At 40.7% G+C, this 26,395-nt stretch overlaps 1 protein-coding gene across 3 annotated transcripts in view; it reads left to right on the top strand.

The window, feature by feature from the left end:
- Positions 1-26,395, top strand: part of LOC118001946 (E3 ubiquitin-protein ligase parkin-like) — a 1,266,913-nt gene that overhangs the window by 1,078,878 nt on the left and 161,640 nt on the right. For all 3 annotated transcript variants that reach the window (XM_034992136.1, XM_034992135.1, XM_034992134.1), the window contains exon 9: positions 1,735-1,884. In XM_034992136.1, coding sequence (XP_034848027.1) covers positions 1,735-1,884 — 150 coding nt within the window. The remainder of the gene's footprint in view (positions 1-1,734; positions 1,885-26,395) is intronic.

Raw genomic sequence — 26,395 nt, 5'->3', positions numbered from 1 at the left:
TTTTCCCAACTCCCAACCTACACACACACACGCTCATGCACACTCACACATATGCAGACACATCCCTTTCTTATAAGTCTTCCCATCTCTGTAATTCATTCTTTGTCTCTTTCTGTGTGTGTGCATGTGTGTCCTTCTGTCTTCTCAGGCAAAAACATTACATTCCTGCTTGACTCCTTTTTTTTTCCTCATGCCATGTATCCGATCTGCCTACAAATTTTGTCATTTCTGCCTTCAAAATATATCCAGCTGATCCCCCACCTCCACCACTACTTTGCTGGTTCAGGCCACTGCCATCTCGCATGTGGATCCCTGAAAACCTCCTTCCTGCCTGCTCCTCTGCTTCCTCTTTCTGTCCTTGCCCACGAGAGTCGATTCTGAATATTTCAGCCAGATGGCTGTCTTTAAAAGATTAGTCAAATGATGTCACCCCACAGCTCCAAAGTCTCCCATGGTTCCCATATCTCTCAGAATGGCAGCCAGAGTTCTCCTAGTGGCCTTCAGGGACCTACACAGCCCAGATCCCCAAGAGCTCCCTGACGCATCTTATGTCATTTCCCTGTCTGCTGTCACTCAGCCACACTGGCCTCTGCTGTACCTTGGAGCACCAAGAGCATTCTGGCTTCTGCATCTTGGTACCGCTCTATCCTTGACCCAAAAGCCCATTCCCACAGGTAGCCACATGGCTTGCTTTTCTAATCTCCCTTAGATGTTTGCTTCCATGTACCTTCTTTATTAAGGCATCCCCTATCCCCTAATCACCTCTTCAAAATTATAGTCCCCATCGTCTCCAAAATGTGCTGCTTCTCTGGTTTTTATTCTCCTTCCCACTGAAAGATAACCTTTCAGCATTATTGTTATGGGCAGGTGGATGAGAGCAGAGGTGTCTGTTTTGTTCACTGCTGTATCGCCCACGGTCGGGTCTGACACCTACACAGTAGACTGTCACCGAATGTTGCATAAATTAATTCACAGTTGAGCAAATTCCCTTGACTTGATCTGATTTTAGAAGTGAATATGATCAAATAACACGAGGTGAACAATAACAGGGCTGTAACAGGAAGATGCTGGACACTGCATTGTGTAGTTTTATTCTGCAGGCTGGGGAAACAACGGAGGGCGTTGAGCCACGCAACGGCGTGATGAAGTCAGAGATAAAAGAAACATGCTTTAAGAAAGAGAATAATGATGAAAGGAAAACATGAATCTCTTCTTCATCTAGCTGAATATGCTCAGCATTGCTCAGATATGCTCAGATATCATGTGGGCTGCCCACAATTAGCACAGGGTGGAATATCAGGACTATCTTCAAAATGGTTTTAAAAGCCCATAGACTCCTGAAGAGAGGCATGAAAATTACTACTTGATGAGCTTGATAATGATGCCATAACTTAAAATATAGCTGTGTTCCTAAAATTCGTATGAAATAAGACTGTTAAATGCAGTTGATTGTAGTAATATTAAAAGAACAAACTTTGGGGGGAAAATTTAGGACCAATTTCCTAGAAATACGAAGTTACCTGTTCTGCCAATTGCAATTGGGCAGGTTTTCTTTATGTTGGATTATACCTCATCCACCCCACCCCATCCTCTTTGGTTTTTTTACTAGAACAGATGAACAAGAAAATCCACACACCATGAACTATTAACATTTTGGCTAAAACAGCACATCTTAGTATTATCACTTTTAAAAACTCATGTTGAGTTTTGGTTTTGGTTTTGGTTTTTTTACAGTATAACCGATACCAGCAATATGGCGCTGAAGAGTATGTGCTACAGATGGGGGGTGTGCTGTGCCCCAGCCCTGGCTGTGGAGCGGGGCTGCTTCCCGAGCCTGGCGTGATGAAGGTCACTTGTGAAGGGGGCAGCGGTCTGGGCTGTGGGGTGAGTACCACCTACACCTCTGGGTGTTCATTGTGTGTGTGTTTGTTTTTAGCAAATTGGCAACGGTTATAAATTTGTTTTATTTTCATTTTCCCTTTGCACCCAGACATCTTTCAACTGACGTATAACAAAATAGACCTTTAGGGGTACCTGGCTAGCTCCGTCAGAAGAGTATTAGACTCTTGATCTCGGGGCTGTGAATTCGAGCTCCACATTGGGTGTAGAGATTACTTAAAAATAAAATCTTTAAAAAAGAAAAAAAAAAGAAACTTTTAAATTCTGATCTAGGATCCCAGATATGAATATATATTCACCGATGGGGAGGAAAAGGTCATATTAAGAGTTTCTGCTTTAATTGTTTGTCACAGTGTTTTCTCTAAGATGTCGTGAATTACTAGACCAGACTTTTTTCTTTTCCAGTGCTCAGCTGATTCAGAGAAAAAATTTATTATTTTTCAGAGTTGGCTTTAAGTAGACAGAGTAAAGGAGAAAGAGAATTTCCCATCAGTGATGTCTTAACGGAATTATTTGCCTAAGTATTTCAAGAAATAAAATGAAGATTAATATGGAAAACTTGAAATGTTATTCTGTCATAAAAATCATTTTAAATAGAGATGAGCAGAACTAATGGTGCCTCTTAGGGAAGCAGAATAAGAAACATGGAAACTCTTTGTTCTAAGAGGTCAACCAATATGACCCAGACAGCTTCTTGAATGAATCTATGGCTGCAAGCTGACAGGGAAGGTGTGAGGAAAGCATAACTCAAACACAAAAAGGCTTGCTAAATTATAGGTTGAAATGACAAATGGCTAATAATCCTGATATTAGATTTCACACAGGCCAGAAAAGGAAGAAAGTGTATGTGGCTATAAAACGCTATTGAATTTTGATGGGAAAACATTTCTTTTAAAATTGCAACTTCATGAGGAGCTTTGTAGAAGGAGTGTTGTTGGCAAAGGCTTATTGCCAGGGCCTAATTTTTGGCTGAGAGCTGTAAGTCACCTTTGCCTAAGTTTGCGTCTGTTGTCCTCAGTGAAGCTATCTGTGGGGCTGCAAAGTCCTGGGCTGAGCCATAGTAGAGGAAGTGGACGTTGAAAAGCCATGAGATACCGTGATGCCTACTCAGAAAAAAATGCCTCTGGATTAATAATCACGACTTATGTTAGAATGGAAACACAAGTCATGTTTGCTAGCTTTAGGTTTACTGAAGCTTGTTTAGGCTTACTAAAGTTGTATTGTATAATCTGCACTGATTGTGTGTGGCCTAAGCCAGCTGCCAAACTCTGGGAGATCAGAATGCTGGGGAATGTTTTCTTTTAAAATGAGTTACAGTAGTTTTTAACTAATGACTAAATTGTATGCTTCTGCCTGCTAATTGCCCACTGTTGTTCCATTCTCTAAAGCTGGACTTTAAGGTCTTAACTTTCTTTATGAGAAGAAGAGTTTCTTTGGCCCATCTTCTGCATTCCGTTGTTCACCTTGCTTTAAAGAACTTGGAGGGTTTTATATAATTTTAAGTTTTGAACAGCTGTGTCTTCCTTTTTTCATTCAATGTGACATTGTAAGTAAGTTATGTACACACTTAAGCTCCAAATCCTGGAAAATTACTTTAGGAATGAATTGAATGACTTTCATACCTTTGGGTTAAAGACTTTGGGGGCAAACCTTACCTAAATGAGGAGAGTGGTCTTCAGGATGTTTCTTTGTCCTTTTGAAATTCTAAATGATGAGTTTTATTTTATTTTCATTTGTTCGTTTTTGTTGTTTTCGATGGTGTTCTCGTCAGTTTCTGTGTTACTTCTCTATTACTGCATAACAAATCACCCCAAATGTTAACCATTTAATTAATAAACATTTATTATCCCACAGAATGGGTGTCAGGAGTCCATAGGTAACTTAGCTGAGTGGCCCTGACTCTGGCTCAGGGTCTCTCATGACGCCGCTGTCAAGCCGGGTTGCTTCAGTTATCTGAAGGCTTGACTGGGGCTGGAAGATCCACTTCCAAAATGGCTCATTCACATGATTTTAGGCCAAAAAAAAAAAAAGCTCAGTTCCTCACTGGCTTTTGGCCGAAGGCCACAGTTCCAAATCACATGGCCCTCTTCTTAGGGTATTTGTCCCAAGGATGGTAGCTAACTTACATAGAGCACATGATCTAAGAGAGAGCAAAGAGAGGGCCACAAGGCCTGCATAACCTGATCTCCAAGGATGTACACCATCCCTTCCACTTCACTTCATTCGTTAGAACTGACTTGCATGATCCAGCCCACCCTCTAAGAGAAGGTAGTTAGGCTCCATCTTAAAGAATTCATGAACCTATTCTGACCCACCACAGTTTACCATTTGAAGAACTTGGAGAAAGAATAGAGAAATGATTTTCTAAAGTATTCGCTTAATTTGATGCTTTCCTTTCTCTCCCTGCCTTTTGGCCCCAGGCCCCATACTCTTGTTGAGGCTTATATCAATCCCCATTGCTTTGGCTTCTCAACAGAGATAAATTGACCTCATCATTGCCCTTTTCCTTCAAATCCTCAACTTTCACAAAAGACTGTTAACCCAACTAACATGGTTTTGGGATTCTATAGTGGTGAAAAAGGAGATTGGGTTGGATGCCTTAAGTTCAAATCCTGGCTCCATCAACTACTAGTGGTCTTAATCTTTCTGTGCCTCAGTCTCCTCATCTCTAAAATAGGGTATATTATAGCAACCCCATATAAGACCATTATGACAATGAAATGAGATTATAAATGTAAAATGTTTAGAACAGTACCTGGCATACAATGTGGATTTATTTACTGTTTAATGAAAAGTTTAATCAATGCTTATCAAAAGCTTGCTTAAAAAACCCAGTATTCAAAAAAAATAAAAATCCTTCTGTTCAGGATAATCATTTGATCCTCTCCTTCAAATATTCTAGAATCAAGCTAGATCAATAGCAGGGAATTAGGTATCGAGGCGTCAGTATTTTAACCCTTCAAAGAATTGCTTCTCCTACCTAGTACTTTGACAAAATGTCATTCATTTACATTGTGGTCATTATACAGGAAATTTGATGCGTGCAGTTCAGGACATCCCAATGGCCTTTTCTATGAGATAACATGGTAGCTCTTCCAGGCTGATCTTTGCAATGGGAGCACTTAGGCTTGTCCTGAGGAATGTTGTCCTTGAGAACATTTTAAATTGTGCAACTAATAAGGTGTCCCTCTGAAAGGTGACTGGTCAGTAACCTAGAACCACAATTGTGTGCTAGCTATCACATATAAATAGACCATTATTACAACAGATTTTGAAACTTATTTTCTAGCTTCACTTTTTTCCTTCTTTCTCTTCCCTTTTTTCTGATGTATACAGTTCTGCTATGATTTGTTCATTCTTGTAAGCTGCCAATCTTTTCTGGACTTAAGGGTGGCAATGGAAAGCTGTTGTGTGGTAGAAATCATGGTTAGTTCATGTTGTCCAGCGAGAACAGGGCCCAATAAGTAGAAGTTAGAGAACGATGAATCTCTGCTTAGCATTTGCCCTTATACCATGGACAACCAACAGCAAAATGGGCTGCCTCAGGAAGTAGAAAGCACCTCATCCTACACAATATTCAAGGAAAGTCATTGATAACAAAGCTATGGAAGAATCATAGAGTCTCAGATGTGAAGACATTCTAGATCTCACTAACCTCAGTGGTTCTCAGGTTGTAGTTTACAAGTTTAGTGTAAGATATCTGTGAGTCTACTTGGGCTTAATTTTTTCTCAACTACCAACAGATTTAAAAAGTGCAACTCTTATTATCTGGGTATCCAAGAAATGCTTGATGTTAGAAAACTAGGCCTTAGAGGTGTATTGTGATGTGCCCATGGATGCCCACTCTCAGAGCTGAGCCACAGCTGTGTGTGTTGTCTTCCAGTCAGTCAGCTCACCGCTACATGCCTAGATGGTCCTTCATACACCCATGATTCCTGTTGTATGTGGTTTCCATCTGAAGAAACAGATTTCAGTATTTTGACTGTCTTTGGCTTCTTAAAATAAGTGCTTTGATTGTATTTATGACTCTCTTATTCAAACATATAGTACTGTCCACTGGAAAATCAGACTACCGGATCCCGTGCTCTGCTGTATCACTAGGCTTAACTGTTACCTGGAGAGCAGTGCACATTAGCTCATACATGAAGACAAGGATTTCTATTTAAATGATAATGTCAGTCCATCTCAGAAAGGCCTGGTAGATGTGGATGGTTCCAGCAAATTTATTACCATTATAAAGAATTATTTGAGCTTAAGTCCCACGTACCAGAATTCAAGTTGAAGTGTTACACTTGTTTCATGCCTTTATATTCCCATCCTTAATTTTGACATTATTGTCCTCAGTAACTCCATGTATTTGGAGTTCACCATTCATTGGGGATGGATGGATGGATGGATGGAAACAGTGTTTGAAGTAATATGAATACACTAGCACTTTTATTTTCAAATATTAATCATCATTTACCCCAGTATTAGAATTGCTTACAAGAACCTCACCAAGAAATTCACAATATACAGTGTTTTACTTGCACACATAATACGTAATTCAGAACTAAGTTCAGGGATCCATAAAAGTCAATTAGGAACCTAAAAGTACTGCAGGAATTACAGTTTATGTCCCCTGTCAAAGGCTACACAGCCAAACTAGAATTTTGTACATCCTGATATATAAAATGTCTTAGTCTTGGGGGCACTGAGATTTCGGTTTTGACACAGAACAGAATATTTTTACATTGATTGATGGAACTCAACAAAGAATATATTTGGGGATCAAATAGCCTGACCTCACTCTCTGCTAACCCTTGATCATATTTTTACTACTGCTTATAAAAATATTAATTGATTTCCTCAGGAATTCATGTTATGCATTATTCTTTACTCTGGCTTATTGCTATTCATCAGAACTATCTCACTAACTTTTATGACTCCAGTGTAAAATGTTGACATGTTTAATACTGGAAAACAGCAACAAAGTATGGAATACATTAATACTCACTGACCTGGGAATACAGAAAGCTAAGGCAATCAGCCCTGTGAGTTTTCTCTAAATAAAACATCATTATCTTATTTGGTGTTGCTTCAGGATATTACATGTCTGAGAAAGAATTTCTTATCTAGGATAATACTGGGAATTAGATGAAGAGTTTCCTGTTTTAAATTAGAAATCCAGGAGAAAAAATCCAAAAAAAAAAAAAAAAACCAGATTTAAAAAAAAATCATATTACTGACCATTTGTTAAGGAAATAAGAATTTCTTCAGGCGCCTGGTAGACACTCCTTCCTTTAATGGAGAGTGCCGTGTTGCTGCAGGTTTCTCATGGCGCTAATGAAGCATTCATCTTGGGCTCCCCACTTGCACAGACCCCTTGTTTTTACCAAGTTTGTCTTCTTGCATTTTCTTTGAAGAGGGCCTCAAAGATTATAGGGCTTAATTAAAGACGGAAAGGCTCCATCAAACCGAAATCTAGATCTGCACAAGTAGGGGTATGAGCTGATACGTGCAAAGAAATTTTTGTTGAAAATGATGATTTTCAACTACTTGTAACAGTAGCATTACTCTATTGTTGAAGATTGTACTTAGATCAGGGTTCAAGCTTCATTTTCAGTTGTTATATAGGAAAGGAGTCAACAAAGGCAAATGGAGATACCTAGTCTTCCACTCAAAGATCAGATACTGAGTTAAAAACTTAATTTGTTGACATATAGTTGCTGGTAATAATTTCTAGTAATTGTTTCTATTTCTGTGGTGTTAGTCATGATCTCTCCCCTTTCATTCATGATTTTATTAATTTGGGTCCTTTCTCTTTTCTTTTGGGTAAGTCTGGCCAGAGGTTTATCAATCTTATTAATTCTTTCAAAGAACCAGCTCCTAGTTTTGTTGATCTGGTCTACTGTTTTTCTGGTTTTTATTTCATTGATCTCTGCTCTAATCTTTATTATTTCTCTTCTCCTGCTTGGTTTAGGTTTTATTTGCTGTTCTTTCTCCAGCTCCTTTAGGTGTAAGGTTAGCTTGTGCATTTGGGATTTTTCTACTTTTTTGACAGAGGCTTAGATGGCTATGTATTTCCCCCTTAGGACCACCTTTGCAGTATTCCATAGGTTTTGGACCGATGTGTTTTCATTCTCATTGGTTTCCATGAATTGCTTGTTCTTCTTTAATTTCCTGCTTGACCCAATCATTCTTTAGCAGGATGCTCTTTAACTTCCAAGTGTTTGAATTCCTTCCAAACTTTTTCTTGTGATTGAGTTCCAGTTTCAAACCATTGTGGTCTGCATGCAGGGAATAATCTCAATCTTTTGGTGTTGGTTGAGACCTGATTTGTGACCCAGTATGTGGTCTATTCTGGAGAAAGTTCCATGTGCACTCGAGACGAATGAGTATTCTGTTGTTTTAGGGTGGAATATTCTGTATATATCTACAAAGTCCATCTGGTCCAATGTGTCATTCAAAGCTCTTGTTTCTTTGTTGATCTTCTGCTTAGGTGATCTGTCCATTGCTGAGAGTGGAGTGTTGAGGCCTCCTACTATTAATGTATTATTATTATCAATATGATTCTTTATTTTGGTTAATAGTTGGCTTATGTAGTTGGCTGCTCCCATGTTGGGGTCATAGATATTTACAATTGTTAGATTTTCTTATTGGATAGACCCTTTAAGTATGATACAGTGAACATAATAACAACAACAAAAAAAAACATTAATAGATGGGGAGTCTTTTTTTCAACACGTGGAGCTCAGAAATAAAAAGCAAGCAGATGATTGATATTTAATAATAAAAGGGAAAATAAAATGGTTGCTTTTCCTATACTTTAAGGATAGTTTAATTTTATAAAAATACCAAATTAAATTACGTGAAGAATTTTGAAAACTATATTGAGGTCTCCCTTTTTAAAGAGAAGTCTAGACAGTAAAATCTAGACTCCAAATATATGTGGTTTATATTATGATGCTTTCAAGGAGACACCAGAAAGGCCAGGTATTTTTCTCTGTGCCTAAATGTGAGTTTGTAAGCATGAAGCGCCGGCTGTGATCATACCTCACTTGCCTCAACCACCTGGCCCGTGCAACACATGGAGAGTGGTATCATATCATTTTGACACATTATTCTCTTATATACAAGATGTTCTTTATCAAAAAGTATTTTTAAAAGAAAGTTAATGTTACGAAATGTCAAAAATATGCATCCCATGTTTATTTGACATGTGTCCAAAACTCTAATTTAAACTCTAAGATTGGCTCGTGTGCAGATTGGAAACAGGCATTGCTAGACTTTCCATGTGAGAGACAGCTTGGAGTGCAAAGATAGAAAGCTTTGGAGAGTATTTATTTTAATTAAAGAAATTGTTCACAAATGTACAAACAAGTTCTGCATACCATTCCCCTGGAAAACATTTATCAGTTGGCAAATATTCCTAGAAAGTGTTCTGTTGTTTGAAATAGAAATACATATTTTCTAATCCAACACAAGCCACTGACCATTCCATGTGTCTTTAGCTATTTTTTTTTTTTTTTGGTTAAAATAAAGGGAAATCTGGAATAATTATACTCTTTCAAAATGGTAAGCTCCATCTCATTGAATAATGTTAGGAAATCAATTTTGTGGCAAATGGAATGGAGAAGCCTTCTTTAGCCCTACAAGCTACCAGAGAGCTCAGAATATTCTAGAAAACAGACTTCTACTGAAGATAACATAGTTTCTATGCATTTCTTTTGATCCTGCTCTCACCTCAGTCTAGGGCTCTGCTGTCCAGTATGGTAGCCACCAACCAAAAATGGCTATTTAAATTAAAATTAAATAAAATTTAAAATTTGTTTTCTCAGTCACATTAGCCACACTGCAAGTACTCAATGGCCACATGTGGTTTCCTGCTGCTGGACTAGACAGTGCAGGGAGAGCATGGTATCATCATCACCACAGAAAGTTCTAATGGACTGCATGAGTCTAAAGAAAGACTAGACTATCACCCAAACAGGAGTTTTCACAAACTCGAGTTTCCTGTGTCTCACATACAAACACTTTGACCTCTTCCATTCTGGTTAAGAAGAAAATTAAAGCAATGTCCTAAGTACAAAAACATAGAACAGCGTTTTCCAAAATGAGGCTCATTCAGCATAAGTTCCAAGGATGTTACTGGGAGGAAAGTTGGAGTGGAGGCAGAGCGGCTGGGCAGAGGTCCAGCATCAAACAACTTGGAAACATGTGTGAAGCTAGGTTAAACAGAGGGTTTTTTTTCCATAACACTTGAATCTTTCAATATGCAAACATGCGTTTTGCCTGAACAAGGAGAATACCACAAATAGCATTTCCTAAGCTTTTTAGAGCTGGAACTGCCTTTTGTGCGGTGCATTTTATAGGATAGGTGTTTCATGGAACAACTTAGGAATGAAAGCATTTACTTTATTTTTTAAATGGACGGTGCTGAGTAGCAAGCACACCACAGTCACAATGAGCTAATGAGCTCAAAGGATGAGAACCTTAGACCTACAACATTGTCCTCTTTGGAGTGAACTAACATAGTGTAATTTAGACAAAAAAATTGTATGCCATATTTGTTGTGGATGTATTTTTGACACTGCATATTTTTATAGTGAAACCTTTTTGTTTTCTTAAGCAGCTATTCCTATATAATTCTATGGGTATAAGATGCATAGAGATGAGAGGAGGAAATGTTATGATTCTGGGTGATCACTATTTCCAAGTGATTCCTATTCAATGGACATGAAGATTTTTAAACTTCGTAGGATAAGTCATACTATGGTTAATAAATTATTTTCACATAGTAGGTGTTAACATGTGTCAGTCTCATAAAACGTTAACTGCGTAGGACAATATGATAATGACGGAAGGAATTGTGGGCGTTGGGGTTTTGTTCTCATTTTCTGTGCAGCCAAGAATGGCTTCAGCACACTGACAAGAGCAGTCACAACAATGGGGGACTTGGGCCGCTCTCACAAGGTGGCCGGACAGAGTTCCCCTCCCTGGCCTTCTGCATGGTGGGCCTCTCTCCCCTGGCCTTCCCAGAGGCCATCGGTAGATTTTGGGGACAAAGAGTTATGCTTCGCCTCATTTTGCTAATTATTTTTTACCCCCCGCTGTTTCTCAGGCTCCTATCATCTGGTGGTAGAAGCCTCACAGAGACACATAATGCCCTCCTCTTTCTGATTCACCTCCAGTTCTTTTCTCTTTACGGGCTCTCGTGGACAGCGGCCCCTGCAGGAGTTAGTTCTCTGACATACTGATCTAGGGCCTGGCCGCCATCATTCCTTCCTGTGCACTGGGGTTTCTCGATTTCCCTCCACGCTGTCCTTAGAGATGGCCTCAGGGATCTGATATCGTTCGTTCCAGTTGCTTCGTTACACTTTCTGGTTCTCGCTTCATCTTTCATGGTGAAATTTGCACTCAGAATTATGAGGTGATGATCATCAAAGCAGTGTTCTTTGTTCTTTCATTTTACCTTTTTTATACTAATTCTTATTGTGCTAAAATATATAGTAACATAAAATTTACCCTTTATAACCATTTGTAAATATACAATTCAGTGGCATTAAAAACATTTGTAATGTTGTATAACCATCACCTCTGTCTATTTCCAAAACTTTTCATCACCCCAAACAGAAACTCTGTACTCCTTAGGCAGTAAATGAACCCCCATCCCCCTCCAAGTCCCTGGTAATCTCTAATCTGCTTTCTGTCTCTACGAATTCACTTACTCTAGATGGTTCACAATAAGTGGAATCAGAATGTTTGTCCTTTTGCGTCTGGCTTATTTCACTTAGCGTAAAGTTTTCATGGTTCATCCATGCTGTAGCAGGTGGCAGATCTTCCTTTGTGTAGATGAATCATATTCCTTTGTATGGATACACCACATTTTGTTCCTCCCATTTTCTTTTGAAATATGTTCAGCTGGAGTAGCCCTTCTTCCCCCTGGATCAAAAGCCAGGCAGGCACTCTGACTTTGAGTAAGTAATAAGTGTATTACTCATAAGTAATAAGGGGTCTTAGAGTCACTCCCAGTTGCTATCATTCTATCAATTCATTAAAAATGCCTCCCCCCCAAAAAAATTTGATTTAACATTAAATCTTCTCCTCCTGCCCCATGACGCCCAGCCCTATATATCACATCTATGTGCTCTTGGTATGGAATCCCAAAGGGACTGATGTAGCTCATTCAGTTGCTCTGGGTGTTCCTGGAGTCCTCCTGGTAGCACTGACTCTTTATGCATCTTCAGACTCCGGTTGACGGTTAAGTACATCCAGAGCTGACTTTTATCCCCAAAGACCTGACAGGTGTCCACTTCAGCTAGGTCCAGATCCAGGTTTTTCTTTCCAGTGCTTAAAATTAGTTTGCCTCAAATAAAATAAAATTAGTTTGCCTGCATTCGTACCTACAGTGTTTCAGCTCTATCACAGAATCATCCTTGCAGATCAAAGTTCTCTGTCCTAATTTGGGTTGCAACATCCTAACCCCTGCTCCGCTTGGTGTAATAGTAACATGAAATAGAAATAGACCTTACGGACATAATCACAAAGATTTATCAAGGTATTTGTGGAGGATATTTTTTGTAGTACTGTTTTGTAATAGATAAAAATGTGGAAACAAGCAAATTTTCAGTAATAAATATCATAGCGGTTAAATATATTTTGACCTATCTATATAATCAAACATAATATCCTGTTAAAAAGAATAAGGTCAACTTGTGTGTTGATATGGAACAATTTTTAATTGATAGAATTAAGTGAAAAGAGCAAGAAAAAGATGCTCAGTGTTCATAAATATATAAAATATTTTCTGGGAAGAATTAAGGAAACCATTAAGAGTGATTGCCTTTGGATAGAGAAAGTGGGGATATAGGGAAGGAGGCTTTTGCTTTTTAGTTTATAACTTTCTGTAATGTTTGAAGTTTCTAAACATGTAGATATATTACTTTCACTTTTTATAACAAAGGATTTTCTTTTTCTATGAATTACTTTTTTAAATTTATATTTTTAAAAAGATAGTAATGTTATTTGTTAAAAATAAAAGCAAGGTAATTCAATAACTGAATTAGGTAGAATTTAACAGCATTTCAGACATAGTGTTTCTTTGGGCTTAGACTAGGGAGGAGGAAATTTGGCTTCCATCAGCAGAGATCAATGGCAGAAAAACCATATTGTGAGCACTTGCTACCATTCACTTGAAGGAGCTAGAGATGCAGGTGGTCCAGTTTAGCATCTTTTAAGCAATAATTTGGGTAGAGCACACTCTCCTGTCATACTGATTTGGTTGAATGACATATTTAAGAAAAATGGGAGTGAAGTCTGCTAGAAAATTTATGTTCTCAAAATAAGTTCTATGAAACATGTCAGTAAATGCATTGAACAGTCGTGCAAATAGGAGAATTTTAATTTTTTGTGTAGCTTTAAAATAGTTGAAGTAGTTCCTAAATTATAGGAAAATATTTTCTGATGGTACCTTGCCCATATCTGTAGTCTAGAAATTAAATTCTTACAGCCTGTTTTCTTGTTTTTTGTGTCTTTCTATTTTTGTTTATACCTATTTTCAATGAAATTAAGACAGAGTATAATGCGGCCCAAACAAAACAGGCACTCAATGCTAGAATAATGTATTTTTCACTCTCACACATTCCACTGGAAAGGCTAAGTCTATAAATTATTAGATCAGTTCGCTGAAAGTTCCTGTGAGGGAACAGGGCTTTTCCCGGGTAAAGACAAGTCGCTGGTATTGCCAGTGGTCCCCAAGGGTCTATAATGGATCCATAAACTAAGTGTTCCCTGCATCCCAGCCTTTGCATTCAGTGGGCCCAACGATTCTGCCAGGCACGGTCCTCAGTATCTTTTGCCTCTTTAGCGTAGAGTGAATGAGGCCCAAGGAGAGAACCTTGAAGGCTCCCCCAGGCAAATCTGACCTGGCCCAACGTGATCTTGACTCCCACCTTCTCCACAGATTGGAGGCCCATAGGAAGTATATCTCGCAGAACTACCCGAGCGTGCTACGCGGGCTTTCGTCCATCCGTCCATTTAAAAGTTTACATTGTGACCAGAGAATAAGATTCACTTCATGTTGATTTTATTTAAGGATTTTTTTTTTCCAAGGAGAAGAAAAAAAACGAGTAAGACTAGAAGCCCATGGATAAGGCACAGGCCAGATGTGAAAGTTTGCTCCATCCGCCCATCTTCCAGAACCAGGGTCAAAAGAAAGAGTCCTTTCAGAGGGAGGGAGATAACACCGTCTGATGCACTCTGGGAAGTAATTTGTCAAGTGAACCCATTATTGTGCTCACTTCCAAAAGGAAAGCAATTTTCTTCCTCCTTTCTGTAGAAGCAGTCCCAGAATGCCTGTTTCTTCCCCCATCCACACCGCTCGTCACTCTCTTTTAGAAAGAAATAATATTGTTCCTGACATACATTCTTCTTCCTAAAGCCTTGTTGGTTATTGTCCAGCATGCGGTGACAGCTGGGAATTTAATGTCGAGTGATTTTTTTTTCCCCCCAGCTCCTCTCAAGGTATCAGTGTTAAACTGACAGGTCCATAATTCAAAGGAAGTCTGAATTAGCTATTCCTGCAGCTTCTTCCGCAGACAGAACCCACTCCACTTACAGATGTCACTTATGCCTAAAGAATTCTTGAGCAAATGCCCGGAGACAGTTACTACCTCTTCTCTATAAACTTGAAGCTCTTCACATATTCCAGCCCACAAATTGGCCCTGCCCGATTATTTGGAGGAAGTGATAAGAGATACTGAGTCCAATCAGGTTGTAAATTAGTCTTTTGCAGAAATAGGGTGGAAGTGTACTTGCTGGATGTTTCAAGAATAGGAAGAGCTTGGAATGGATGCCTCCTAGAAATCACCCACTTCTTTGTCAACCTTCTTTATAGACCATTCACATAAATCATTTTCCATGTAAAGAGGGAGTAGAAAGCAGAGCTATATTCAAAAGATGGCTGCTATTTGGGAAGAAGTAAATCCACAACAAAGGAAGCTTCTGGAAGACTGCCTTACGGGAAGACATGGCCTGGCTCTTGTAGAAGCGATATTGTATTATTGAAAAAGTACAAGGGACACCTGGGTGGCTCAGTCAGTTAAGCGGCTGCCTTTGCCCTGAGTCATGATCCCAGGGTCCTGGGATCGAGTCCCACATCGGGCTCCTTGATCAGCAGGGAGCCTGCTTCTCCCTCTCTCTCCCTGTGCCTGTGCTCTGTCAAATAAAATCTTTAAAAAAAAAAAAAAAAGTGCAAGAGCTGCTTAATCAGTAAGAAAAGGTGAAGTAGAAAGATGGGATTAAGGAGATAAGATCTTTGTTAGACTACATCTATTGACCCAGAACTTTCCATAGTGAGCTGGCTAAAAATTGCTTCCCATTATGAACATAACAGATTTTTTTTTTAATTGCTCATTACTTGCAAATGTTTTGTTGTTTTTTTTTTTTTAAGATTTTTATTTATTTATTTGACACAGAGACAGTGAGAGCGGGAACACAAGCAGGGGAAACGGGAAAGGGAGAAGCAGGCTTCCTGCCGAGCAGGGAGCCCGATGCGGGGCTCGATCCCAGGACCCTGAGATCATGACCTAAGCCAAAGGCAGATGGTTAACGACTGAACCACCCAGGCGCCCTGAACATAACAGATTTTTAAAACGTCTGGAAATTGGTTGTTTGGAGGCTACATTGCTATACGTAGTTTTAATTTGTTGTTCTAAAGAAACCAAAGACTATTTGAGTACAATCTCGGAAGAGCATTACAGTCCAATAATAAACATGGTGGAAATCAACACTTGCCAGGCATGCCTTTAATATTCTGAGCACCATTTTAAATGTTATTGATCTATAATCATAAATGGGCAAAGGATGCAAATCACCCCTAGAAAATTAAGAAAAGAATCGGCAAGACGCTGCCTCGATGCTGTTTACCTTCCCTCTACAAACAAGACTGCTCGCTGATGGAGCACAACCCCAGAGCCCTGGCCACCCAGCCAGCTGGGGCGAGCTCCTGGCAGGTCATGGTTGGAATCTGTGTGTACAGACAGGTTGTAGTGGACAATGGTGGTTTCCCTCCTGACATCCATCTCCCTCTTGTTTTTGCTAACACAACACTGAGTTTTCTTCAAGTATCCTCCCCTTTGGGAGGTGACCTCATACCCTAGTCAGTAGGAAATCGTGAGTCACCTAACAGAGCCTTGCTATTCCTGTGACCCTTACTCCTCATGGTTTGGGGAGAAATCAGGCCTTTCTGGTCTTGACTGTGCTACTCAGCTAAGTAGCTTAAAAGCCACTCTGTTGTTGGGCCATGTGTTATGGAGAAAATACATTTCCTTTCTATTTAAGTCAGTTGAATGGGGCTTTCTGTTTTTCTAGCCAAAATCTCTTAACTGGTGCATGGGCATTATCTTAAAAAAGACCAAAGGAATTCATTCACTAAGAACTTTGGGCAGATAACAACAGAAAGAACTACCTGATAAGGCCTTTCTAGTAGCAAACATTATATCCTTCAGATTATATCCCATAATATTTTTGTGTGTCCAAGGTAGCTGAAATCAGCAATAAAACATTCTCCTCATTCCTTTGGGCTAAATGGATTGTCATGCACTCCATTATATTATTCAGCCCTCAGTCCTATGGTGTGGGACCGAGTCCCAAAACAGCAGTGGCTCCATCAGATGGAGATTTCTTTCTCTCTCATAAAAATCATGAGCCCGGATGGTGGCTCTGCCCTCACAAAGTCCTTAGTTGCCCTCATGTGTAGTGCGAAGGAGTCAGGAAAGAGGAGGACATTCCAGGCTTTAGAGCCAGACCCAGAAGTGGCAGACAGCTCATACCCCCAGGAGAGAAACTAGTTCCATGGCCACATGGCCAGCCCCAAAGGCAGTGGGTGCCATATGTCCAGCTACATTATTATGAGACAGAAAAGGGCGAATGGATGGTGGGGGAAAGAGGTCAGTCTCTCCCACATCTGCCATGAGTCCTCTCCATTCTGTCATCCTCACTCAAACACCATCCTATTATAGTCATTCTCAGAGTTTTGTATTTTCATGCAGAAAAAAACATCTTCTAAGCAGAATGTTACTTCCTTTTTATTTGTGACAAGACTGAGTACTTGCTTTGTGATCTTTTCTTTAAACAATACATGTCTTTCACTTCCTCTATTCAAAGGCATGAAAATTAGACCTCGTCTCTCAATAATACCCACAAAATGTCTTTCAACCCTTATATTAAATGGTGTTGCCACAATAACCGTCTGAATTTGTGCAGATAAATTGAGTTAGCATTCAGCATTACCACAGACTGAGAGTAGAGGGACAATTCTAGAAAATTCCCTGGTTGGACTGAAGTTTTCATCCACTGATCTTTTTGTTCTAGTTTTCCATACAAATGTACTGCTTAACCATGTAGAACTACACATATCACCGATTAAAGCTTTTGGAGTTACAAATTGAATATGAGACCTCACGTAGCACTTGGAGTAATATCAGCATCTGATTTACATTTGCAACAGTAGTCCTAGGAGTTTTAGTTTTTCTTCTTCTACTGCAACCACTAGAAATCATGCTGTTTTCAGCAACTAAGCTATTCTAATAAGACACGTTCACTGGGGAGAAAAATATTCGATAGATCCTTCCTTCTATTTAAAATAAGTCAGTAATACTTGGAAGGGAAAATCATTTAGTTATTCTACAAGCAGGAATTGACCATCCACTACGTATGTTATGCTGTGCTGGGCACTGTGGGTACATGGACGTAATGACACAGTGCCCTGCTCCAGGAGCACGTAAGTAAATGGGAACACAAGACACAGAGGCACAAAACAACACACCCATATGGCAGTACAGAATCATGCCAAATGATGTGCCACGGAAAATCAAAAGAGTTAAGGGCATGCTTGCGCAGCTCCCGCATCACCTGGAACAGAGTTCTTTTAACACTTGCCACTTTGCTTGTTCACAAACCATTTATCCCAGTTCATCGGTGGGCCCCTGGTGGGGTGAATAGGGCTGCATCCTATTTTCATATCCTCAGTGTCCAGCAGGGGACATAGCTGGACATTGAATTATCCAACGAGAGGAGAAGGCTCTGCACTATTGAGGGTGAGAGCTTCATTAGGACCTGGAATGATAAAGAAATGTCACCTAGTGGGCACTGGAAATATTCTAGGCATCAGACTGCACCAGGGTGAAGACCCAGAAGATGGGGACTGCAAAAACCTGAGCGAGAACTAAGAAGCAGGTGACTAGGAGAAGGGTGAGGCTCATGGGGCTCTCATGGGCCACTTGTAGGATTTGGGACTTTCTCCTTGGACCTGGGAGAGGAAACATGACCAGAGCTTCTGGAAAAGTAATTCAGTGCCAGTGTGGAGGATGGATGGAAAGGGGAAATTACTGAAGTCACTGTTAAAAGGTAAACTGAGGCATTTTTTTCAAGAGTTTATTGGAGCATACCTGGGTTTTAATCAGGTGGCACCAAGCTAGAAGTGATCAGAAGCTGATGCTGGCTGGAGCTGGGAGTGTTTTCACAGAGGAGGCTCAGAAGCACAGCAAGGCAGTTATTTGATTAGCTACAGCTCAAGCGGTTGCCTTATTTGGGAAAACCTATTGGCTGTGGGTGATGGGCTGCCCTGAAGTGTCCTCTTCTCTGGTTTGGGTACAGGGGCTCTGGCTTTGGTTAGGGCAGCCAAAGTGTTAGTGCCATCTCAGTCCGTCCACCCCTTCCAAGGCCATTTGACCGATGTTATCTCGAATTAGTATAACCCTCCTAACAACCTTGCAAAACACAGATGACCATTTGTATTTTTTTTACACAAGTTTTTCAGACATTTTAGGGATTCTAGTTTTGCAATATTAATTTCACTTCAGGCCGATGCCTTAAGGCTGTGGAAGATTTAGATCCCTCTTGTAGTTTAGAGGTTATTTAGAAATTGATGGAATTCACAACCACGTTCTGTATGATGTTTAAAAGATAATGTGTAATGATAATTCAGTGTACACTATATATTTACTCACCTATCTTTATTATGCTATACAATTTACTGCCTTGTATTCTTTTATCTAAAAATAAGTGCTGGGGCACCTGGATGGTGCAGTTGGTTGAGCACCTGACTCTTGGTTTCGGCTCAGGTCAAGATCTCAGGGTGGTGAGATTGAGCCCCGGGTTGGGCTCCGAGCTCAGCGTGGAGTCAGCTTGAGATTCTCTCTCTCTTTCTCCCTCTGGCCCTTCTTTATTAAAAACTTCTGGATCTATTTCATTTCCTTGGTGCACTTTCTAGATCTCTTGATTGGTTACAAAGACTTCTACTTACTCCTAAAAGTAGGACACGTTGTAAAAGTTCCAGAACATTTCTCAAAGCTGTTCTTTTCTAGTCTACTCAGTTTCCTAAGCCTGCAAAACAGGATCCAGGTCATGTACCAGCAAGTCTGCTATTCGGGTTTAGAAGTTCCCTCTCCCGCAGGCTGTGGGTGAATTTCCCAGGACCCGGCCTCTCCCCGGGGGTGGGTGCTCTGGTGCAAACAGGGGCTGGCAGGAAGCGTGAGTGGGCGGGCGTCCAATCACCCTCACCTCGGACCTGGCAGGAGCCCGGATTTTCCTCTTGTTTCCCAGGTCTCTCAAGCTGGGCATGTGGGCACCTCCCCCTGCAGGGGCGCCAGGTGCGGCCCTCCCCTACCCCTGCAGGGGCGCCAGGAGCAGAAGGGTCACAGGAAGCATTTCTGGCTTTCACGTCGGTTCCCATTCTCCCCCCTTCCTGGCCTTGGCCAAACCTGACAGCAGAAGGTCTCCCGAGGCTTGGGCTTCTGCTTGCAAGCTTTTTCACTGTCTGCATGCTCCCCTATGGCTCCTCCTCTGCCGTTCGAGAAGTCTCCTTCCAGCTTCCCACAGGAACACAAAGTGGCTGTCTGTAACACCTGGCACTGGCCCCAAGTCAGCATCCTCAGACCAGCTCAGGTGTGGGGGGCGCCCCCCCAGCGACTCGCAGCTCCAGCTTCCGCTGGACTCCCCCTCCACGCCATGCTCGGTGGGCTTCCTCTGGAGTAGAGCATGAGGCTGGTGGGAGCAAAGGAAGTCGTTGCCTGCCCTGGTTGCTCTGACCCCCAGCGGGCTCACCTGGGACCCCACGGGAGGTGGGCTGCGCTGTCTCAGCCCAGACTCTCCTCCAGGGGGCGCTGTTGTCGGGGCAAGAGTTGAGGCAAATTAATTGGCAGTCATGTGATTTAATACAATCAGGTAATATGATCCAAGTCTGTGGGGGAGACACAGACCTGCAGTGCCCCAAGCCTCCCGCTCACATCTGTGGGGTGTATGTGCACGCTCAGCCCCCCAGAGAGAAACAAGGGCAAAACCCTGTCCTTTTGAACCTATTTTTTGATTCCACCAGCTTCCTCCTTTTACTGGTGGTCTTACAGGACTCCCTGCCTGGGGGTCTTTCAGGCTCATACGGTTGATTTCTTCTATCACCACGTCATTAGAATACTTGAGTGCAGGGAGCCCCTCAGTAAGCCTGCTCGGGGTTTGCACGATCCTTTCTAAGGCCAAGGCAAATACCGTAACCTACAAAATTTACATTCAAGTAAAAGAAACAGTATATCAACTGGTGATGAGTGCTATGTTCTGTCTGAAGTGATAACACATCCTGCAGGTAGCTGGAAATATGAAATTGAAATTTGATGTATTGGGATCATTTTCAAGATTTGAGAGTTATTGGTGGAAAGGTAATAGCTGAAGCTCTCGAGGAATTGGTTTGCTCTTTGAAGAAGAGCAGCATAACAGTCTTTCCTCTGCAAAGAAGTAAGAGGACTTGTGCCTCTTATTATGGACAGACTGAGGTTGTTCAACCCCTGCTGGTCTGGGAGAGGGGACTTACAAAAATCAAAAGAGCAGTTTCTTCCAGGTGTGTGATTCTCAAACCAGGGTATTTGATATGGAATATGATACACAGTCACAGGGTAAGGAGGATGCATTTTTCTGGACAATTGGGGGTAGGTCTGGGTGAAGGATCATACTTTCACACTGAACCAAGAATATGCATCTTCAAAAATTTCTAAATTACCACCTCTCTTTTGGGCTATGACCTCAAGACACATGATAGCATGTGCACTCTTTCCCCTGCTGTCCAGGAGCCCCTCTGGGGAGGAGCTTGCAAGTGTTAATTTGAGGGATGGCAAGAAACTCACACACAGTCAAAACTCACTAAGAAATGTGTGCAAAATGGAGAAAGTTTTTAAAGAAGGCTTCTTACATAAAATGTCCCTTGCTGCTCTTTTGTTCTTATATTTATTAAGCTTTCCCTGCTCTAAGAGACAGGTTAATGTTCCTATATTATTTTGTTTACACGCCATGGAAATGGAAATGGTCCCAGGAGGATTGGCATTAATTATGATCAAATGATCTTTCCCTTCATTATCAAAATGTAAGCAATTAAATCACCACTTCCCACATGTGACAGATATATTAAAGAATATTTAACTCTTGCAGAGTTCTAGCTGGAGATAATAATTTTTATAAATGTGTCTTGGTTTGGAAAATATTATTTATGCCTTATTTTGCAGAAGATGACTTAAATACAGAAAAGACTCCTTCACAGTAACCTCACTTAGGCTGAATTGCCCCATTGTATAAATAGGTAGACCATAATCAGCTCAAATATGTATATTTATATGTTTTATTATTCAAAACTGAAATGGTATGTTTTTCTGTCTGTCCCAGTGCTCTCTGTCCCAGGGCTGTGAGGTGATGGGTAAGCTACTTAATCTCCTGTATACCTGTTTGCTGCAAAAAGGTCTCTTCCACACCTGAGGCTCTGAGCTTCCTTGCGTGCTCTGTTGTCACCAAAGCAGATGGCAAGCATGATTTGCCTCATGATAGCAAAGGAACCACGGTGACGGGTTAAGCTGCTAGAGGGACGCAGCCACAGGCTCACAGTACCACCCCATTCTCTTCGAGGTCCTCAGGTATCCACCATAAACTATCACTCAAGTCAGATGTTGAAGAGTGAGACCCTTGCTTAAAAAACATTGGATTTGAACAGGAAGACATACTTGACCATAAGGAGGGACCCAAAATGAAATCAGTGGTTGGGACCTATGTGCCACGTTGATACACAACAGCCGTTTTAAATGACAGACTCCTAAATTAAGATTATTCAAACAAGATGACTCTTGTTAACATAGAAACACTGATTCAAGTAAAGCAAAGCAGGGTTTCTGCCTTCTAAGGTAAAATCATGTGCTGAGCAAAATTTACTTCATTCTCCCTTAGCACACAGAATAAGGCTTTAAGGAAGGCTTTATTTATTGGGCTTTTTTTTGTCTTCAGTTTTGGTTTAATTTCCAAGAATCATTGTCCAGCCTTCTACCGTCACGTAGAACTTTACTAATCATTCAAGACAAAGACTCACCTCTTCTTAGGAGATAATTAGACCATCTCCCAAAGCAGCATTTAATTACCTTTACAGAGAAGAAGTTGCTCAGTATCTAACCTCAGACCTTTCTTGCTAGAGTCTACAGCCCATATGTCTTAGAGCAACTTTTCATATCATGTTCTTGAAGAATCCCAGATATAAAGACATAACAGGCTGGGTGCCCCTGAGTCAGCTGTGTGTTATACAATGGGACCCTAATTTGTACGCCACTCAGAATCCACTGGGGGCCTCAGAGGAGAGAAACCTCACAACCCTGTCTCCAGGGTCTCTCCTCAGTGGGAACTCGGGGGTTGCCATCTTATTTCCCATTAGTGCCGGGATGTTTGTGGATATTATCAGGGGCTTTAAGAATACCCACTTCTAAAGAGTTAAGGAACCCACCTTTCTTTTTTTTTTTTCCTTTATAGTTTTTATTTAAATTCCAGTTAGTTAACGTACAGTGTAATACTAGTTTCAGGAGTAGAACTTAGTGATTCATCACTTCCATACAACACCCAGTGCTCATCACAGAAAGTACCCTCCTTAATCCCCATCATGCATTTACCCCATCCCCCCACCTGCCTCCCCTCCAGTAACCCTCAGTTCCTTCTCTATAGTTAAGAGTCTGTTTCTTGGGGCGCCTGGGTGGCTCAGTCATTAAGCGTCTACCTTTGGCTCAGGTCATGATCCCAGGGTCCTGGGATCAAGCCCCGCATCGGGCTCCCTGCTCAGAGGGAAGCCTGCTTCTCCCTCTCCCACTCCCCCTGCTTGTGTTCCCTCTCTCGCTGTGTCTCTCTCTGTCAAATAAATAAATAGTCTTTTAAAAAAAAATCTTTTTCTTGGTTCACCTCTCTTTTCCCCATGTTCATTTGTTTCGTTTCTTTAATTCCACATATGGAAATCGTATGGTATTTGTCTTTCTCTGACTGACTTATTTCGCTCAGCATAATACTCTCTAGCTCCAACCATGTTGTTGCAAATGGCAAGATTTCATTCTTTTTGATGGCTGAGTAATATTCCATTAAATATATATATATATATATATATATATATATATATCACCTCTTCTTTATCCATTCATTAGTGGATGGACACTTGGGCTGTTTCCATAATTTGGCTATTGTAGATAATGTTGCTATAAACATTGAGGTGCATGTGTCCCTTCCAATCAGTATTTTTGTACCCTTTGGATAAATACCTAATAGTGCAATTGCTGGGTCATAGCATAGTTCTATTTTTAACATTTTGAGGAACCTCCATGCTGTTTTCCAGAGAGGCCCAGGAATCCACCTTTCTTAAATGGAATCGGGGAGTGATAGTTATTGGAGGGGACAGGAGGCCCCATTCCATTCCCACAGCCGTACATTCATGACAGCCCCAGAACACTCTGTCTCTTTACACATCCAGAGATACCTGTACCTCCTGCTGTTAAGTCTGCTGGTATTTATGAAAAAATAAAAAGGAGAAAGCAGAACATATCAATTAGAATAAAATCCCATCTTACAATTAAATACTTTGCTAAGTAAAGTCATAAATGAAAAATCTTGATGCTGAGGATTACTTTAATACTTAATATGTATTTTATGCATATGTCTGTGTAAATTCTTCTATTCCACAAATGCGTGTTAAGCCGTTAGTATGTGCAAAGTGCTTGTAGGGATAAAAAGATTTTGAAAACACTGTCTCAGATTAGGAGAATTTATTCGAGTTAATTCTAAACCTTTGGGGACTAAATAAGAGAAAAGAAATGTTAGGAAGGGGTATTATGTTAAAGGGGCAGTAATACGTGGGGCCTTCCTGGCGCCTGAGCTTACCTGGAGGAACGGCTTTCTGTAAAGCACCTTCCAGTCTCACGCAAGGGCTCTGCAGCCAGTTGGTTCAGTGGATGGAACAGTCAGAAAAGAGAATCTGGCTCCTTGGAGGCCAAGTTCATAAAAAAGATGGGGAGCTTGATCTGCTGGGACCGTCAGGGTAGAAATCCAAGGTTCAGCTCTCATCACAGGAATAACAGGGGGCTTCAGGGAAGGTGACACAGTGCACTCTAAAGAATGTATCATCTGAGCTTCTCCAAGCAGATTTTAAAAGGTGCCCCACCCCCACTCACTCAGGCAGACAGAGGTCACAGAACTGGCCCCCACATAGCATCTTGCTGTGAATTAAAAGATACCTCTTCCCCATGTGGGCACAGGCTCCTTCAGGTTACAAGGTCCAGGGAGACCAAAGCCAATGCCCTCTGTTGCCAAGCTCATCTGGCCCAAACCTTTGTTCAGTGCACAAATTATACCACTGTACATGGAGGCCGGGGCTCCAAACTTGTGCTTGGTGCTTAATAAATGTTAATGAATGAATGAATGAATGTTGAATAATGTAAAATTACATCAGAGCCTGCCTCCCACCCCTGCCAAGTGGCAATTACCACAGCACTTACGTTTTGTTTAAGGATGTTAGAGCATTTCTAATGGTTAATAGCAGATAAAGAAGAAAGGATGAACAGGACAGGGTTTAAAAAGGGAGAGGGGTGACAGGGACAGGGAGAAGAACGTGGCAATAGGAATGATAACTTACTAGTTTTAATAGTTGAGTTTATCTGTAGTTAAAATCTGTGCCCATTGTTCTAGTCTACATACTTTGCATAGTGAGTTAGATGCCATCATTTGAACCAAGTACGGTATTATAAGCAACTGAAATACATTGAACAAGTCTGTGTGTGTGTGTGTGTGTGTGTGCACGTAGTGGTCTACTGGAGGTGGGGCCAATAGGACCAGTTCACAGAGCTAATTATGCATATTTCTTTCTAGCTCCGTGTTCAGTAAATTTCTAGCTCGAAATTGACCATGATGATATCATTTACAAGAATAAGTTCTTTCAAGAGAGTGGGATGGGGACCGCTTTACTAGCACCTGCTCTGCGTGTGGGTGATCAATTCATTATATTCGAGCAGGGGTCTTTAGAAGATACACAATGCCAGGCAGTCCGTAGAGACAACTTTGGGAGACAGGCAACATAAACCTACCTTTCAGTTAACCTTCCATATTGTATGTGTTATATTTTTGGGCTATCAGCATAATTAGATTAAAAAATTTGGTGCATGTATTAATAACATCATCTAGAATATCATACTGCTTGCCAGTAATGACTTTAAATAATTATTTTATTAAGTTTATCTGTAGGCTATTCAATAGCAAAATAACACACAAAGAGTTTTCAGCATTTGCAATTAGAACACATATTTCCAGGTTAACACAGAACCTTGCCTGGTGCAATTCATTAAATGTAAGGGCGTAATTAAATACAGCCATCTGAGATTCCAAGTCCGGCATTTAGATATTTAGATATACCAAGTCCGGCAGGTAGGTGCCCTTGTCTCTGCCCATATTTTAGTACTTAGAGCTTGGAAATCACGCCTCTCATGCTTCCTGATAGTCTAAGCTTTTCCTCTGTTTGCTTTCTGATCATTTCCCTCATCTGGTTTTATAATAAAGCATCTCTGAAATTCATTGTCTACTTGGGGCAATATTACTGTAGTATTTTCACATCGTTCTCTTTCTAAAGCATCCATTCACTAAAGAATTCTTTATTTAATCTTTATTACATCTCTGTTTAATCTTGCTGAGATGAATCCAGGTAATTTAAATTGCAGTGACTATATGACAAAGTATATGCAGAGTTGTGAAGAATGAGAACAATTAGTAAGGTTCGTGGTGCTGGAATTCATTTAAGCACTCTTTGAGGAATGCAGTTTTCCTATTTATTTTACCTCATAGTGCCGTCCCCAATTTTATTGTCCACTTAGGACTATTCGTTCCAAGGCCTCCGTTGTCGAGCAGGATCACCCTCGTGGAGAAACACCAGCACACAATAGCTCATCAATTCTTACAAATCCAGTGTTTGCTGTGGTTTACACTACACGAGATTCATGTTGAGTTTACAAAAGCAATAAAGTACAAAGGTGTCCTATCTGAAATAGATACAGAATACTTCGGAAAATCAGCCTTGAAAGGAAGCTTTCTAATACCTCAGGAATCCAATTCACTTACCAACCTCCAACATAAAATTGGAGAGGGATTCTAGCAGAGAAAAAAAAAAAAGGACTAAACCAAACTAAATTGAGGACAA

This window comes from Mirounga leonina, unplaced genomic scaffold (assembly GCF_011800145.1).
Source record: "Mirounga leonina isolate KUSES-001 unplaced genomic scaffold, KU_Mleo_1.0 Mir_55, whole genome shotgun sequence".
NCBI classification, from domain to species: Eukaryota; Metazoa; Chordata; class Mammalia; order Carnivora; family Phocidae; genus Mirounga; species Mirounga leonina.
This window is presented reverse-complemented; position numbering and strand designations above follow the sequence as displayed.